The sequence below is a fragment of the Cordyceps militaris genome (assembly GCF_000225605.1).
Source record: "Cordyceps militaris CM01 unplaced genomic scaffold CCM_S00002, whole genome shotgun sequence".
Lineage (NCBI taxonomy): Eukaryota > Fungi > Ascomycota > Sordariomycetes > Hypocreales > Cordycipitaceae > Cordyceps > Cordyceps militaris.
This window is the reverse complement of record NW_006271970.1, coordinates 4,584,520-4,601,640: the sequence shown is the minus strand read 5'-3', so window position 1 is coordinate 4,601,640 and position 17,121 is coordinate 4,584,520. Positions and strand designations below refer to the sequence as shown.

Genomic DNA, 17,121 nt, shown 5'->3' with positions numbered 1-17,121 from the left:
CTAATATCTTTATTTTAAAATATATTCTATTTAGATATCTATTAGATTTTCTAGACGTGTGAGAAGATAGAAAGCATGTCAGAATGCGTAAACCGTGTCACAAGCCATATCAGAAAACACCCCCCGCGCGCGTAGGTAGTGCCTTGTCGTACCAATGACAGAGTGTGGAACTCGCTCCAAAGTCGTGTTGGTTTGCGCCAGAAAATCGTTCTGTGTACCTGGGTACAGTACGGAAATGAAATGCCATGTAACAAAATGCAACATTATGTTGACTAATGGACTAAAATACCCTTCCTCACTCCAGTAGTCGCAACCCTTCAATTTCTTGACCCTTGGCGTGATTGTCCCTTTTCTAGATTGCTGTTTTTCTGCCAAATTTAAACGGTCACTCGCCTACAGTATCAGATTTCCACACCTACACGCCGCCAACAAAATTCCGCCGAATCATCTAGCATCGCTTACCACAGAGTACGCTGATCAGCACTCATCAACGTCACAGCAAGGAAGAACTCAATTCCTGCCGCCTAAGTGCCAGTTGAACACCTTATCAAATACTTGCTTCGCATCGCCTTCAATGACATCGCCGTGACAAGGAATCAGAGTGATGAAATCCCAGCCACTGATGACCCTGAGACTATCATTGTAGCTCGGCCTGTCCTTGGCAAGAACATACCAATTGAACCTTTTGATCCATTTGCCTTCGCCCTCTGTACTCTGAAGCTTTGCAAACAACTTGTCCACCACACCAGAAGACTGGCGCTCGCTTTCCGGTACTCTGCTGTACTGTTCAGTGGCAGGCAGGTTGAACAACAAATCAGCCTCAATCAGCACCTTTTCGGGCTTGTAGTAGAACACGAGTTCCCGATTGGCATGGCCATCAACATATTCGTAGTCAAAATCAGTGTCAAACTCTTCGCCAATCTTCGTCTCGTGTTTCTTCTCCGGCGTGAAGACAACCGAGAACGCGTCTTGGCCGATTTTGGGGTCATCCTGCTGGGCGCGCTTCTCCGGCAGACCGTGGGGTCCAATGATCTTCGCATCAGGATACTCCTTCGCCCATTCCGACAGGAAAATGTGGTGTTCTATATCTAGCGCAACCAAGTACCTAACAAGGCCACCCATCTCGGTCACTTTAGCTTTAGTCGCGTCCGTCAGCGCAACGGGAGAGAACGCAGCCAATGAGCCCGAAGTCAATTTCACTGCACTCGTATTAGCAAGTCGTCGCCTCGTTCAACACTAGATTCACTAACCCAGCGTTCCTCGCCCACCGATTTTGGCCTTGCCAAATCTGGCAAATGGAACAGAAAACGTCACAACATTGGGAGTAACATTGCGAATGACCATGACATCCGATGGGTTGGAAGGAATCAGCTCTGTCGACATGATGCTCAATGATCTACCACGATTGCTCAAGCTTATTTGTGTAGTAATAAAGCGGTAACTTTGAATCCGAAACATTAGAATTTTCGACTTGGCAAGCGAGCCGGTATATTTAAGTATTATTGGAAGAGGCTGGCGGATCCTGACCGACGTCAGATGCCTATAACTAGCGCTAAATATTACATGTGTCATCAGCGCATCACTGATCAATCGGCTGGACCGCGTCGTCTCCAGAACTCACTAATTCCAAATCGAAACTTTTGACAGCCCAGTCTTCGTTTGTGGTGGGCAAGCTCGGCGCGCCTCGGTACGGCGATAAACCCCGAAAAACAGCACGAAAACAGGGCCATCATTCACGATCATGGACATGAGCTTCTGCGCAAATCTCCGACGGGAGGAGGGTAGACAGGCAGCGGAGAGCGAAATATTGCGACGGTATCGAGTATTACCGCGTATTTGGAATATCGATATTACTTGACACTATCGATAGATTTTCTCATCCTCTGGGCCGCAAAAACATCTGAGCTTATCAATCATCAACTCGGTCCGATTCGTCCGTGGTACACCCGCAGTCATATTTTGCTGCCTTTCTACCAGGTAGGTACCTAACTAGTCGACGTAACCAGCTGGCGCTGTTGTGAGCATGTAGGCTCTCGTCAGTCCATTCGCTTCAAGCCATTTGTTTCGCTCTTTTTTCGTTCCTTCCATGTACAATGATGCTACAACGCTCATTGTGACACCGACAGCTAAGAGAATGATACCAAGTAACCAGGCCAAAAAAACCGAACACGGAGAGCTGGTTGCCGCCCGTCTGCCCCGCAGACCATGTCGATGATGATATGTGCCTTCTTAATAAGCGCTGCTTGTGTCCGGTCGGGAAAGGCAGTGTCCGCGGCAGAATGGCTTGTGAGCGACGACGAAGGAGCGGTGCTCCTCTCACGGCGCTCCACACATTCCGTTTCGTTCCTGTCAGCCATTCGTATTTCTTCGCTGATCGGCCGCGCATTGTCGCTATGTTTCGTCGTGACCGCAACCTCGACGATCTCTCCGATTTGGGGTGATGCTGCATCACTGTGTGATGCTTCCTGGTTGCTGACCTTAGACGCCTCTTCATGTGTGGTGCTTGAATCATTATCCAGTTGCATTGTCTCCGATGTGTAGGTATATGGACGGCTCCCCGTCTCTCCCCGAGATGATACGTTTCTTACCTTCAAAGGCCTTCTTTTCCTTGAGGAAGAGGTTTCTGTCCTCGTTTAGCTTCTGAGTTTTTAAGTCGAGTTCTGCCCATTCTGCCCCAAGCCGTTCTTTTTTCAGTGATTTGCGTATCTTCTTGGACTCGTCTTGTTTGCCCTTTGCCACTTGAAGCAACTCGATCGTTATCTTTGCCTCTTCCAAACTATGCTCTAGAGCTCTCTTTTCTTCCTTGGCCAAGACAAGCATCTTCTTAAGCCTGTATATATTTTCCTTCCTAGTTCGATCATCTTTTGATTGTTTGGCGTGGTCGCCTATGGTGTCGTGTCCATCTATGGCATCGTGTTGAGTGTCGCGGACCGACGGTTTGAGTAGCGGGCTCATTTTGACTTTGTTATGCAACCGTAACAATCTCTGGTTTCTTGATCGTGTTTAGCTGGGTTGGCTCGCTCGAGGCTCGGTACAGGTATTTGGATCCCATAGTTCATACAGAGGGAAGCGTTTGGTCTTATATAAACGAGATGGCGAGTATGCGCAGCAATGGAAAATTCACGTGTAGCCACACAACCCTTGTTTGTACTAACATGTCGCTATGAGCCCTCGTGCACATGATGCTTTGCCAACAGTGAATGGCTGGCCCACTAGATACCGTGTTCTTTGTCTGGCCTTTGTCTGGGTAACATGGGAATAGCTGCGTTTGGTTTGTTTTTCTTGTCTGCCTCCGTTGCCTAAGCATAAAAGAGGCTCGGGTACGTGCTTGCTACTTTAACTATACCAGCCTTTCGCCCCGGGGCCACTATTGGCGATTTCTTGCCTGTGCTCAATCATCGACTCTTTAATCTGGAGAGTATCTATTATGTCTTTCCATGCTCGCATATCGATGGACAATACTGCTTGATGCTTTGCTGAGCCCTGGCGAGCTGATTCGTCCTCGTGTTCTTCGCGGACGACGGGAGCTGTGGTTTCAACGTGTGAGCTACTTCCCCTGTCATTGATAGGGCGTCAGACTTACCTAGGGCAGGGAGACTGTATTCATCATACTCGATTTCAATTCTTCCATCCCGAATTAGAAAGCTCACGTAGAAAATGTTCTCGACCGTTTGTCCAAACGATTTGGGGTTTACCACAAATCTCATGAGATCTATGCCACCAGTTCGCCGCAGCCCATGTCTGTGCATGATATCTATTTGTTCTTCGTCGCTCATCTCGGCCCGTATGGCCGCTGCTACCGCCCCCTGCACCTGCTCTTGTGTGTCTTGGAGTTGCTGAAAGATCTTTCCACAGATTGCAGTGAGGTCATTTTCTTTCCTGGCCAGATCCTCAGTATTCAGAATTTCAGGTCGCGTTTCTGCGAGGCTGTTTGGTCTGAACGGGGCGCTGCGTTTGGTAACTCTCCGTATTTTCCTTTCCACGGAGAGTGGACCAAGAAGCAGCCCTGGTAATGCTGGTCTCCTTGAGTGCGGGAGGCACGCAAATCGGCCTAGGTGGCCCCAGTTCATCATATCGCCATCTCTGTCCTCAGGGTCGTCCATTCCGTTGGAATTATCTCTCCTCCGTCTCTGCTGTGTTGCAGTGTCGCCATCTTCCTCCCCGTCTTCGCCTTGCCCTCCTCCGCTCGCATTCCCACGTTCTTGGCGCATAAACGTAATGCACTTGGAGACAAACTCGTCCACATCAACGCCTTGGGATAGGCTACCTTGCGTGAGCCGCAGAGTCTTCCTGTATGAGAGATCTGTTGTGCTGACGAGTAATCGGGAGTCTATCGTAGCTTCCGTCGTTTGGCGGACTTGTTTGGTGAGCTCGTTTGCTTTTATGATCGCGTCGTATAGTCCATGTGAGCCAGACTGGAGGTATTCCTCCGAGTTCTCTGTCACATCGCGGAGGAGTTCTCTGAACCTTTTCTGAACCTTTCGCCGCTCTGCGAGTGGTTGGTCTGGGTCATATACATGTTCGTCGTAGCTTCCCGTGCTTTCTGGTGTAGAGTCGCGGCCCGCTTGATTCTCATTGGCCTCTGCACGTCCATTTGTCCTTTTTCTCTTGCTGCCGGGTGCACTATGCGGCGCATTTCGACGCGCACTTGGTGGAGAATTGCTTCCCCATCGGCTCGGCGAATACGGTTCCATTTTGTTTTATCTTGTTGATGGTGCTGCGTTGGATCCGTCTTGTGACGCTGGTGATTTGACGGTTTGTCGTCGATCGTGGGTTGATTGAGCCTATGCGTGTTACGGAGACGCGTTGAGTTCCTGTCACTGACGTGACCAGTTCTGTGGCACTAGTTAACCTCCGATCAAGGTAGGTACCCTATACCTCTCGTCTTCGTCAGGAACCGGCCGTACAGCGTGTGGTATTTCTATCGACTTCTGGCTTACATCGTCCTCGTTAGCGCGTATTTATATTTGCAGTAACTAGTCGTCTCCTTCCCTGCCTCTATCTTGTCGCGAAATCTGGTAAAAAAGCCATTTGTACGCTGCGTTATCAACCACCCGGGTGGGTACCAAGGTACTTACATACATACGCGAGTGAGGCCTGTTTTTGGACAGGGTACTAGACAGGTATGTTTTTTAACACGTTTCCCCCCTATCACAACGCTAGCAGGGTGCTATTACGTATTAAAAAACCTTTATATTTTTTATAAGCCGTGTTAGATACGTTAACAGCGTTATAACAGAGAAAAAAACATTTTCAGCCGAAAACATATCTAAGGTACGCAAGTACGGCCTGTTTTCTAATAGGGTACTAGATAGGTTGCTTTTTTAATAGATAATTTTCCCCTATTATAATACTATCAATATCCCTAATATAGCTTAAAAAAATAAAGATGTTTTTTTATATATATAATAGTTGTAACGGAACTGGCCCAGAGGGCTCCAGTGGCAACCAGAACCTGGTGCCGTTAATAGCGTAAGCTACAACCCACGATAACAAAAGGATTCGTAACAACAACACCGGCACGGTTGTTGTCTGGTTGCACCTACAAGGGTGCCCCTTTAGGGGCTCCACGCCGGCCACTTGGAGAGGTGCTGGGCATAGCCTAGCCCGTAACAATAGTAGCCTAATAGCGTTATAATAGGGAAAAATTATCTATTAAAAAATAGACTTATCTAGTGCCCTATAAAAACAGGCCTTACTCGCGCATGTATCTACACGCGTAAGGGCTTTTTTAATAAGGCACTACTAGGTCGACACGTTTTCTATTCAATTGATCCCAACGGTATCAGGTATCGACTATAGCTAGTAAAATATAAAAGATAATCAATATACAACAGTACATAGCCTAATACCGTTATAATAGGGGGGAAATATACATTAAATAAGAGGCCGGAACCCCGCGTACGCCAACTCGGTAGTCTCATCATCGGCACCAAGATGCTCGATGTGGCGAGGTCGCGTGCCCACGCCCAAACCATACCACACCCTGTAGTACCAAGGTTCCACAACGCCGACGGAGGGGAAGTCATCTGCACCGAGAACGTAGATCAACTCATGGACAGCCCCCGCTTACCAAGAAGAAAGGACTCGCCCATAAATCGCAACTCAAATCGCTCATGTCCACTAACATAAACCCGTCACATCCTGTCATCGCGCAGCGCACAATACAATCAACCACAGGAGCGAAAGAAAGAACAAACATGCCAAGCACATCACCAAGATACAGCACAACGGATGTTGAGACAGCTTCTATTAGATCAGCGGCCCCGTCGTATGGTGAGCAAATAAAAGTCCAGATGAGCGAAGCCGGGACAGGAGAAAAACCAAAGGTGGTTCAGATGACTATATTCTGCAACTGGCTAATACAACCAATAGTATCTGAAGCGCCATCGTACCACTCAACTGTTCCGAATCCAGACGCAGCACCGCTATATACGCCTAGAATACCTCTGAACCCCGCACAAAGCACACAAAGCACATCCACGGTGCAAGGAGACTCGCATGATGACCGACGTCGCCGAGAGCCTGCTCAGCTCGAAACCATCGGCCTACCACCTGTACCCGCCCACCCGCCAACTAGAGTACCGTCGCACTTACTGATGTGGGCGGCTGCTGATACTCCCACCACCAGACACTACCGCAAGGTAGCGGAACGTCGCGTGGTGGATGGAAGATACCAGGCAGCAGGCTCACCGGAGCGCCAAAGGACAGCTAGACTGCTCGAGGAGCACAACGCGGCCAACGGCGAGGCGTTTCGACCGCTCGAGGACCCATACCTGGTGGGCGAGCAGGCTGCCGCTGAAGCAAGGAGAGAAAGGCTGGCGAGGGAAGGATCAGGCACAACCCTGCAGCAGGAGGAACGACAGTGGGATTGGCTGATCGGTCAGTACAAATTGCCCTGATCAACTTCAATGAGCATCACTAATGACCACCAAAGCTCAGATGAGGGGTTGGGAAGAGCGCGAACGTAGTTGGACAAGAATCCGCGGTGAGGCCGATGCCTTGCAACGAAGACGACTTTCTCGTCGTGTCGGTCAACGCATCTTGCCCATGCATTGACGCTGTACGCAGAACATCAGTCTCGTGCACGTAATGTTGCGCGTAGCTTTGGCTGAACAGGACGAGACGGCTAGCGAAGAGTGGTATGCAGATTTAATGTATATCATGCCTTGCATTCTAGCGTTCTGAGCATCGGCTCAATAATATTAACATGGCATCCAACCCGGGTTGAGCCCCCCCCAAACACCAAATAAATCGTACAGTACAGCCTGCTACAATACACGCCCGAATGCGATGTATAAAGCTGTCCCATCCACAGTAGCCCTATTGCCGATCATATTGAGTCCACAGCTTTCAGCCTTTGCTTTGAGTATTGAGGAGTAGCGCCACGATGAGCCTATAAGCAGGTTAGTATGTAACATCGTACCAAAACGTGTGTAAAATACCCATAAAGCCCAAGTACCTCTCCAAAAATCAGGATCAGCACCATTCCGACAAACACCCTCGACTGCTCCATATATGCGCGAACACCGGCTTCACCGACAACGCCGATGCAATATCCCGCAGCGAGGCCTGTCATTCCCACTGCTATACCACAGCCAAGATGCAGAAATCCGCTAGTCAATGTAAGCTCATGTTCAAGTTGCTTTGGCGCCCCATGTGAGTCGGCACTCACGCAAACAAACTGTAGCTGCCAACAGATGGTGGTGTTAAGTCTTCTGCTATCAGGACCGAGATGACTAAAGAGTAAACCGCGATGATGCCTGACATGACGACAGGAATGAGGCACTTAGAGAGTCAGACCTTCAAGTTCTAGACGGAGAGAATAATGTTGGCCGTAACCTACTTTCATAATTAGGTCAGGCCGAAACGTGCCCACTCCTGCAATACCGATGCCCGATTTCGCGGTTCCATATGCAGCACCGATTGCTGTAGAATATCAGCCACAGTGCCTCGTTTGTTTTTTCACCGTCGGTTTCGAAAGGAATCGCCCATACATCCGAACACCATTGCCGCAGCAATCCCACCCTAGGCAAACATGTCAGAATGGGCTGGCAACAAATTATCATCCGAAGTCTTACCATGCCAATGAAGGGCGCGAACTTTGGTGCAACCTCCGAATCCATGCTGGGCTCCTATGTGCCAGAATGTTCTTGAGAGTGTGTTGTCTGTAGATGATGGAAGAAGCTGTAACTGGAGTGAGCTCCGTCTCTGGGAGTGGTAGGCGTGTACGCAGGTACCTACCATTCATGCACGTGACTGACTGGTGACATGTGCCTCATAGGTAGGCAATCACTTCCTGGTCTAGTCCTGTATAGTTCCATCGTAAAACCCGAATATAGTCAATTTAAACAGAAGATGTAATTACTTTATCAAATTCCTAGTCCTATTCGTGTTTTTTTTTCTCCGCTGCTCAACTGTTCTGCAACCGTGTTTGGCCTGTTCGGTCGTCAGCCACACCCGCGCCACATACAACTGTGGCGTATTTTAACACCTGCCGTGAGCATTCATCATGTCTAAGCCACATGAAGACAATTGACAGCTTACAACCGATTCTTCACAACGTCTGCCAGGTCTAAGGCACGACCGGATCGAGACACTGCAAACGCACGACGAGGGTGTAGAGACAACCATTCAGCTGCAAAACGGTACGCCTCGACCCTGCACATCGATGCTACCTCTGTGCCCATTTCGCCTCCCCCTCGACCGACCCTACCAACGCAGCCAGTGGTCGTCGTGAGCAGTGCTCACAGTTCACCTGAGGTGACGAAAACAAGTCAGCTCAGCGCGATCGTCTCGATTTGTGTACGAGACAGTCAGTTCGTCTCTCCTTCTATCGGAACCTTGAAGGAGTCCGGCTCTGGTGGTGAAATTGCCTCGCAGATTCGCAATCGTCTGTCCCTAGGCCGTGCCCGCATCACCTTATAAGGGTACAGTGACACTTCTCGCACATAAGGTCCTTTCCACTATAAAGGCTGCTGATTTCTAACCTATCCATAGCCATGGCGGACTACCCTTACGAATCACGGCCCCCACCGCGGCCACGAGCCTACCCGGACAACAACTCACAACGTGATGCCGCCTTCTCTAATATATTTGGCGCCGCGCCGCCGCCAGGGAGGTCCCAAACCATGACATCGTCAGCAATGCCTCCAATGATGGATCAAGGAAGAGGTCCACCACCGAATGCTCCACGGCCACCCCCTCAGCCGCGACCTCAACAGGCTTACTATGGTGACTATGAGCATTCATCCCCTGGTGGCAACCGGATTTCGGAAGGTAGCATACCCGCTGGCTATTACCAAGGGCAACGATCTACCTCCGGGGGACAATACGCTCCAAACCAATACATGCCACAGGGACGACGCCAGTACCCTAACACGGGCGGACCGCCCCCCCCTAGGATGGAATCTCGAGGAAGTGCACCACCTCAAGCGGCAGGTGCAAGGCAACCCGGACATAGGATGTATCAGATACCGCACAGGGCTGCCTTGAACTCTGACCCTTATCGGTCGCAATCACTCGCCTCGACCCCCCGACCTCAGATATATCCGCAGTCACAGCATGCATATCAACAGTCGCCTGCGAACCAGTCTCGTCAGGCTCCCTATTCGCAACAGCCGTCTGCAAGAACCACCGCGCAGGGCCGTGTTGTGCCCGAAAGACACGAAGATCGATCTATGTCAATGACCGGCCCATACCACACTCAAGATAGGGATGCCCATCAAACGATGAGTGGCCGTGTCATCCCCAACCGGCGACCACCGTCAGACCTACAGACCGTGAACGGATATATGCCGCATGGTGGCTCGTATGCAAATACATCTACTGCTCAAGGTAGGACCACGAGCATGGTTTCGTCAACAAACACGTATGAGCATTCTCGAACAATGTCCATGGCGTCTAGTATTGCGCCAACAGTCGCACCTTCCGAGTCTGATTCGATGACGCTTGTGCAACGACCCTCTCGAAGTAAATCTGTCGAGAGTGAGCGTCCCCAGACGGCAACAAAAATACGCCCGCCACTCGTCTATCCTGCATTACTCTCAAGAGTGGCCGAGTGCTTTAGAGAAAAAATTTACGTCGGGGACCGCACCAAGAACGAACTGACGTACAAAAATGCCTTCAGTGGCTCCGAGGCTGTTGACGTTTTGTCTTACATTATCCGAACGACGGACAGAAACCTTGCGTTGCTTCTTGGCCGTGCGCTGGATGCGCAAAAGTTCTTCCACGATGTAACCTACGAGCATCGCCTGCGAGACTCGCAGTCTGAGATGTATCAGTTCAGAGAGACACTCGTGGACGAGCCGGAAGAAAAGTCATCCGTCAATGGTGTCTTTGTCTTGCTTTCTGAATGTTACTCGCCTACTTGCACGCGAGAGCAGCTTTGCTATTCTATTGCATGTCCTCGCAGATTGGAGCAAGTGTCACGCCTGAATCTCAAAATCAATCCCGGACTGCGGAAAGATGACGCAACAAACCTGCATGATGACGAGGCAGACCAGACGGATGAGCAAAAATTATGGATCAACTCCGTGCCGAAGGAAATCGCGGATGCTGTTAGCGAGCGAGAAAAGAAAAGGCAAGAAGTTATCTCCGAGATATGCTATACGGAAAGAGACTTTGTCAAGGATCTTGAATATTTGCGCGACTTCTGGATTCTCCCCTTGAGGTCAAAGCAATCGCCTATCCCTCCCCAGCGTCGCGAGAAGGTTGTCAAAACGATTTTCAGTAATATTATTGACCACCCGAGCATCCATACTGTCAGCTCAAGATTTGCATCATCTATCACGAGTCGACAACAAAAGGATCCGATTGTTCACAGTATTGGCGATATCTTTCTGGAGTTTGCGCCGCAGTTTGAGCCCTTCATCTGGTACGGGTCTAAGCAACTAGAGGGTAAATTTGGGTTTGAGAACGAGCGCTCAGTAAACCCGTCCTTCTCCACTTTCGTTGACGAAATTGAACGAAAGAGAGAATCCCGCAAACTCGAACTCAATGGCTATTTGACCAAGCCAACCACTCGATTGGCTCGGTACCCTCTACTGCTTGAGAATGTCCTCAAGTACACAGAGGATGATAGTTCCGACAAAACCGATATACCCAAAGTGCTCACCATGATCAGAGACCTCCTCAGCCGTGTCAATGCGGAATCTGGCAAGGCTGAGAATCGCTTCAATCTGAGACGTTTACACGAGCAACTTCGTTTCAAGGCTAACGAAAGAGTTGATCTTCGACTGACCGAGGAAGGACGCGAGCTAGTTTTCAAGAGCCAGTTTAAGAAGTCACCGACAGACCCGGCTGAGATCACAGCTTTTCTATTCGACCATGCCGTCCTGCTCGTGCGTATCAAGCAAAAGGGGAAGACAGAAGAGATTACCGCGTATAGGCGGCCAATCCCTCTGGAACTCCTCGCTATCCGAGAAATGGATGAAGTGATACCCCTACAGGGCTCGATAAAGCGATCATCGTCAAGTCTTATTCCATCTATCCGAACGACTGTATCTGATACCAAGAAGGGCGAAGGCTGGCCCATCACGTTTCGACATTTGGGAAAAGCAGGCTATGAACAGACACTTTATGCCTCCAATCAAGCGGCGAGGAAGAAATGGCTAGAGTTTATCGATAATGCCCAGCAACGTCTTCGCGCTCGTGCTGATTTCTTCAACACTAATGCAATTTCAAGCAACTTCTTTGGGGGCACAAACCAAGTTAACTGTGTTACACCATTTGGTAAGATAAACTGGGTTGGCGGCAGCAAATTTACTTAGCTAACTGTGTTACAGACGGCGGCAGAAAATTACTGTACGGCACTGATAATGGTATTTACATCTCTGATCGTAAAGTTAAGGAGCAAATACCAAGGCGTGTTCTTGAAACACCCAGCGTCACTCAGATCGACATACTGGAAGAATACCAGCTTCTCCTTGTTTTGTCGAACAAGACGCTGCAATCCTACTCCCTGTCAGCACTCAACCCCGACGAGCCAGCCTTGGCCAAGAGGCCGAAGAAGATACAGAATCACTGCAGCTTCTTCAAGACTGGCATCTGCCTAGGCAGACATCTTGTCTGCTGCGTGAAGTCCACCGCGTTATCGACCACCATCAAAGTTTTTGAGCCCAACGACGCGATGACGAAGGGGAAGAAACAAAAGGGACTCGGTAAATTTATCAGCAGTGGCCATGACGAACTCCGACCCTTCAAAGAATTCTACATCCCTACGGAATCCACGTCGGTTCATTTCCTCAAGTCAGTCCTCTGTGTGGCTTGTGCAAGAGGATTTGAAGTCGTCTCCCTGCAAACTCTTGAGACCCAGTCGCTTCTTGATCAAGCCGACACTTCGCTTGATTTTGTGGCCCGGAGGGAAGGAGTGCGGCCGATTCACATTGAGCGGCTGAACGGCGAATTCTTGCTCAACTACTCTGAATTCTCATTCTTTGTTAACCGCAATGGTTGGAGGGCTCGCCCAGAGTGGCGTATTGACTGGGAGGGCGCGCCTCAGAGCTTTGCGCTGAGCTATCCATTTATCCTTGCTTTTGAGCCCAACTTCATAGAATTGCGCAACATCGAAAATGGCACCGTCCACATTGTGCCGCACAAGAGTATTCGAATGCTGCACAGCAGCACCCATGAGGTATTCCGACAGTCCCTGCTCACTAGCGAACGTGTAAGCTGATCATTCCCCAGATTTTATATGCATACGAAGACGAAAAGGGTGAAGATGTTGTTGAGGCAATCGACTTTTGGAAGAACAATAGACGTTCAGAAGTTCCTGGCTCGTCTTCACCTTGATTGTATGGACGTCTTTTTTTTCTATGCCGGCAAGACTTTGCACCACGGCTTGCCGCTCACATCATTTACTTGAGCGAAGTGGTATTTTGCACATTTGATAGTCGTAGGGCGCTGTACCCTTGGCGGCAGATATATTTCCTTTAGATGTCTGTCTTTTGAAATGCTAGTGAAGACTATGAGGTGTAAAGAAGGTTTCAACGCAATAGTGTATCTTTTCATTCGAACGAGTCCCTTGTGCTAAAGTTTTCAAACTTCAACAATCTCACATTAGTGTATAGTTAAAGGTTGACAAACAAACTAGATATGTCAGAGGCTAAACCACTACATTATCAGTGAGCCCCGTTGGTATGGCATAGGTCCGCGCTCAAGTGTCCTTCTGACTTGGCACATGCTCGCTCGTTGTCTGTGGCTCGCGTATTAAGCCATCACCAGGGTTCACGATTTTCTGGCCGTATACATCTAATACAGCCCATCGTTTCTCGCGATTCTGTTTGCGAAGATGAGCCGAATTTATTCCCAAGTTGTCTTTCAGCACCTCTATGTGTGCAAGGGAGCGGCACTGGTGGTCGCACTTTGTAGACGCAGCCGCCCTTTCGAGACGGCAGGCCAGATTGGCGTGATTTTCCGAGAGATCGGTACAGAGAATGTGTAAATCAAGAAACTGGCTGAAAACGACTCCGAAGCTCGGCCGTGAAGGGCGCAGGCTGCGCACTGACGCAAATATCGAATGGAGCGTAGGTTCTGGACTCCTATGGGTTCTGGTCGAGCCGCTCAGGTCCAAGGCTGATCCTCGAGGCCTGTTACTCGCCTCTTCTGTGGTGGTAGAGTTGACTAGCAGTATGAGGGGACTCATGCTGCAAGAGCGGGAGAGCCCACGCAACTGCCATTTCAAATATGCCAACGTTTTATGCGCTTCTGCCTTCTCCCGCCGGGCGAATAGAGACGTCAGAAAAGTCGAGAAATGAGTCACGACAATGATTTCTGGGGGACACATGGGCGAGGAGCGCTCTCCTTGGTCTTCGTGCGATGATGCTCTGGGTTCCTCTCTCGAGTCGAAGGTTTTATGGCCAGCGGGTTGTAATATGTCTTCATCTTCGCTATCCTGGATTTCCGTTGTGGGGATCATTCGATTGCGTTCAAGGCTGCCTATGTGGCCCTCGTGGTGGATAACAGGGGAGGAGGACGTAGCTGCGACGAGGGGTTGTAGAAGCTCGGACAGCGTTTGCCAGATACCGTCGATATCAAACACAACAGAAAGCATCACGCTATCTAGACCAGCTCGACACTTCTGTTCTGCTTCGGCTTGTTCGAGTCCCGATTTTGATAGCTCAGTTTTCGTTATATCAACAATAACCTTGGATATCGATGCCAGTGGCTTTGGTGTTATGACCAACGCCCGATGCACCGAGCCGTCCAATATCGCCCGTATCATACCCTGCAACCCCATCTGGCGGCTGGCCTTAGTATTAATTATAGGATAACTCTGGAACAGAACAGCCATACCAGAAGACCGAAGCCATCCACATCATCAGCGCTGATGCCTACAACGGAACCTCTTTCTAGCCCCCCAAGGAGGACGGCTTCGTCCAGCTCCGTACATCCGTATTTGACGAGCGGAAAGCTGGAAAGACGACCATGCAGGCTTGCTTCCTCGCCAGCAAGCGCCAACGCGCAAGTAGGGACAGGCCGAAGACAGAAATCCCCTGTCATTTGTGTCAGAGGATCATGTACGGCTATCTTTGTTGGATGTAGCTGATAATACATACAGCTGTTGCGACAAGTCGGAGTTGGCTGTCCAAATCAGCCCCACCTAGTTCAAGTACCGAGATATAGCACACCGGCATGCAAATGTATACGAAAAGATAGTTGATGGATTGTCAATTCATTCATTAGAACTACTTCTGCATCTGCAGATAGAAATATCGACACTACTGCTGGCTAGCCCACCGCCGCAAGACAGATTGATCGGGGACCAATACGGCCACTGCGTAGCTGGCAGCATGAACAGTCGTGGCCCGTAACAAGTTTCAGCTAAAAAGAAAATCGGCTGTTCCCAAATGAGATTGGACCACTCTCCTGGTGTAGCTCAACAGTCGTCATGCGGGCGTGCCACTGACAAGTAGAGTAACAGACCTAACCATGGCTAGAAGCCGACACGGCCGTGATAGTCGCCGAAGCCCGGGCTATCATTTGCTCATTTATCTGCATACGTCTCCCTTCGAGTATCACCCCTGGTTTGCCGAAACACTATTGGCACCGTCCACATTCCTGGGCTTCCTGCCACCCTTTAAGCTCTTCATTCTTCCTAGAAGGCTACTTTGTTTCGCGGGGGTTTCCTCTGATGGGCCGGTGGCATCTGTTGTGGCTCGCCTCTCAAGAGTTGCGCCAGAGCCACGTCTTGGAACAGGCGGCGGACTGACCGGCGAGAGGGTGCCGTCTCGGCGCTGGACCGTTATGTTATCTTCGCCCTTGCCAAATTCGGAGAAGTAGCCTTGGTTGGGTTCAGAGCCGTCAGCATGGCGGGATGGTACTGCGTCAGGAGAATATTGTCCAGCGCTGTGATATTCACGAGGACCCTTGTTCATATATCGGATACGGTGCGCCAAAGACTTCTTTCGCTGTATACCCCCGGTCACTGCTTCCTGCGCCTCCTCAGCCCGGTGTCGAGCAATAGCAGCGCGCGCAGCCGGAGTTCCCTCCAAGAAGGTTGAGGTACCGAGACCATGGCTCTCATCACCATGGATTACATCGCCACGAGCTACAGGATTGAAGATGGTGGAATTCTTAGCACGGGCACCGGCCGCATAGTCTCTGAATGCTTCGGCAGTTTCTCCCATGAAGGTCGAATGATCTGCTTGTGGGTTGAGAGGCCCGGAACCGCCAATAGAGTTATTGAGCGAATCTTTCGGAAATGCTTGCATCGGGGCGCGGCGACTGCTCTGTCGATTGCGGTGCGGGTGCAGTGCATCAAATGGACCGTCATGATGGAACACTTGCCGGGTTGTTAGTAACATAGATCTGGCCCGAAAAGCTTCAAGGAACTTACACCCGGTTCCGTAGATGCTTGTCGCGTCCAGCTGGTCAATGATATCGATCCGACGGCTCGGTCTGCCCGACCGGCCCTTATCTTTCCCATCACGACCCTCACGCCGCAGCTTGTCCTTCGCGCGACGCTTTTCTTCGACCAATTTCCGCTCCTCGTCCGTGATGGGTTTGGTATCGAAGTCCCTAACCGAAGACTCAGAATTACGTCGCGGTCGTCGTTGAGACCTTCTCTGCGGAGATTGTGATATACCAGGCTGGGAGCCTTGAGCTTGCTTCCTCGCTCTGAGGGCCTCCTCTTGGGACTTTGTTGGCCGGTGCTTCTGCATGCCGGGCAGAGGTTGAGCGCCGGGCTTCTCGCCAAGGCGGGGGGGTGGTGGTGCGCGTCGCTCCATAGGTCGCTTCGCGTTTGGTAGAGATGATGGCTGAAAGTCTACAGGCTTACTATCATCTAGGGTCAATGAATTCTGCACAATGTTACCTGTCAGTAGTGTTCACCAGAGTAGGGTGGTATGAATGACTTGGGAAGGAGAGACTAAGCAGGCTGGAGATAGAGGCAAGCGCAATGCCCAGGAGAAGGCAGGCAATTAGCGCTGGCCGGCGGCTGAACCTACAAATATATCCTCCGCTGACAAGCTCTGGGAGTCAGAATGAGTAGACACTGCGCCGGGTGAGCGCACGGCCGGAGGTTGGTCCAGGAAAGGATTGCGCGAAAGCGGTCGGTGAGATGTAGGGTCGTCAAACGGAGAATTCGACAGCCCAGCCGCTGCGTTTGACGGAGACGCAGCTCGGTTTCGGAAGGGATTGTTGGAAAGGAGATTCGCCGACAGATGCGTTGCCTTGCCCCCTTGCTGCCCTAGAACACGAGGGAGTTAGATGGGTTCCAAGACGAGACAAGCCCGCCGCGAAACATTCATCGTCAGGGCTTTGACGGCGGGGTCCCAGCGGCAGAGCTGCGTGCGCTCTGATCGCCCCCATATCTTCACTCTTACCTGGCGGCTCGGAAGACATTGTGATGTTCTGTTGGAGCAGAATGCTGATGGCGTATCGCTGGGGGAACGTCGGTAGGTGATCAGGGTATCGCAAGCCCCTCGATATTGCGTGTATGGGGGAGTGTTGGTGATGAAGGGACTGGCTCATGCGTGGGGTGACAACGGATTAAGCCCTGGCACCAAAAAGGGGGTGCCGGGCAGTTGTCCTACCACCTGGCCCACGAGCGCGTGTGTTTGTTCCGGAGCGCTAGTGAGCGCCCTGACTTTTGCGTTCCAATAAGATAACTACCTATGT

At 50.5% G+C, this 17,121-nt stretch overlaps 8 protein-coding genes across 8 annotated transcripts; 2 read left to right on the top strand and 6 right to left on the bottom strand.

Annotated features, from left to right (window-relative positions):
* Positions 1–510: 510 nt before the first annotated feature.
* Positions 511–1,458, bottom strand: CCM_03361 (uncharacterized protein; the record flags this gene model as incomplete). Its single annotated transcript, XM_006668512.1, has 2 exons — positions 511–1,199; positions 1,251–1,458. 2 exons carry the CDS (start codon positions 1,456–1,458, stop codon positions 511–513), a joined length of 897 nt encoding a protein of 298 aa, XP_006668575.1.
* Positions 1,459–1,989: 531 nt separating this feature from the next.
* CCM_03360 (uncharacterized protein) lies at positions 1,990–2,955 on the bottom strand (the record flags this gene model as incomplete). Its single annotated transcript, XM_006668511.1, has 3 exons — positions 1,990–2,126; positions 2,171–2,488; positions 2,589–2,955. 3 exons carry the CDS (start codon positions 2,953–2,955, stop codon positions 1,990–1,992), a joined length of 822 nt encoding a protein of 273 aa, XP_006668574.1.
* A 381-nt stretch (positions 2,956–3,336) lies between these two features.
* On the bottom strand, positions 3,337–4,694 carry CCM_03359 (nuclear protein Qri2/Nse4, putative; the record flags this gene model as incomplete). The annotated part of the gene is made up of 2 exons (XM_006668510.1): positions 3,337–3,527; positions 3,584–4,694. The coding sequence occupies 2 exons, from the start codon at positions 4,692–4,694 to the stop codon at positions 3,337–3,339; spliced, it is 1,302 nt and encodes a 433-aa protein (XP_006668573.1).
* A 1,506-nt stretch (positions 4,695–6,200) lies between these two features.
* CCM_03358 (uncharacterized protein) lies at positions 6,201–6,902 on the top strand (the record flags this gene model as incomplete). The annotated part of the gene is made up of 1 exon (XM_006668509.1): positions 6,201–6,902. One exon carries the CDS (start codon positions 6,201–6,203, stop codon positions 6,900–6,902), a length of 702 nt encoding a protein of 233 aa, XP_006668572.1.
* Positions 6,903–7,353: 451 nt separating this feature from the next.
* CCM_03357 (vacuolar ATP synthase 16 kDa proteolipid subunit 2) lies at positions 7,354–8,126 on the bottom strand (the record flags this gene model as incomplete). The annotated part of the gene is made up of 6 exons (XM_006668508.1): positions 7,354–7,396; positions 7,446–7,616; positions 7,676–7,788; positions 7,847–7,929; positions 7,998–8,028; positions 8,082–8,126. The coding sequence occupies 6 exons, from the start codon at positions 8,124–8,126 to the stop codon at positions 7,354–7,356; spliced, it is 486 nt and encodes a 161-aa protein (XP_006668571.1).
* Positions 8,127–9,002: 876 nt separating this feature from the next.
* CCM_03356 (Rho guanyl nucleotide exchange factor (Rom2), putative) lies at positions 9,003–12,792 on the top strand (the record flags this gene model as incomplete). The annotated part of the gene is made up of 3 exons (XM_006668507.1): positions 9,003–11,733; positions 11,787–12,667; positions 12,688–12,792. 3 exons carry the CDS (start codon positions 9,003–9,005, stop codon positions 12,790–12,792), a joined length of 3,717 nt encoding a protein of 1,238 aa, XP_006668570.1.
* A 364-nt stretch (positions 12,793–13,156) lies between these two features.
* CCM_03355 (uncharacterized protein) lies at positions 13,157–14,636 on the bottom strand (the record flags this gene model as incomplete). The annotated part of the gene is made up of 4 exons (XM_006668506.1): positions 13,157–14,085; positions 14,147–14,246; positions 14,296–14,529; positions 14,616–14,636. 4 exons carry the CDS (start codon positions 14,634–14,636, stop codon positions 13,157–13,159), a joined length of 1,284 nt encoding a protein of 427 aa, XP_006668569.1.
* A 381-nt stretch (positions 14,637–15,017) lies between these two features.
* CCM_03354 (Pal1 cell morphology) lies at positions 15,018–16,845 on the bottom strand (the record flags this gene model as incomplete). Its single annotated transcript, XM_006668505.1, has 5 exons — positions 15,018–15,784; positions 15,839–16,267; positions 16,333–16,369; positions 16,449–16,600; positions 16,827–16,845. 5 exons carry the CDS (start codon positions 16,843–16,845, stop codon positions 15,018–15,020), a joined length of 1,404 nt encoding a protein of 467 aa, XP_006668568.1.
* Positions 16,846–17,121: the final 276 nt, after the last annotated feature.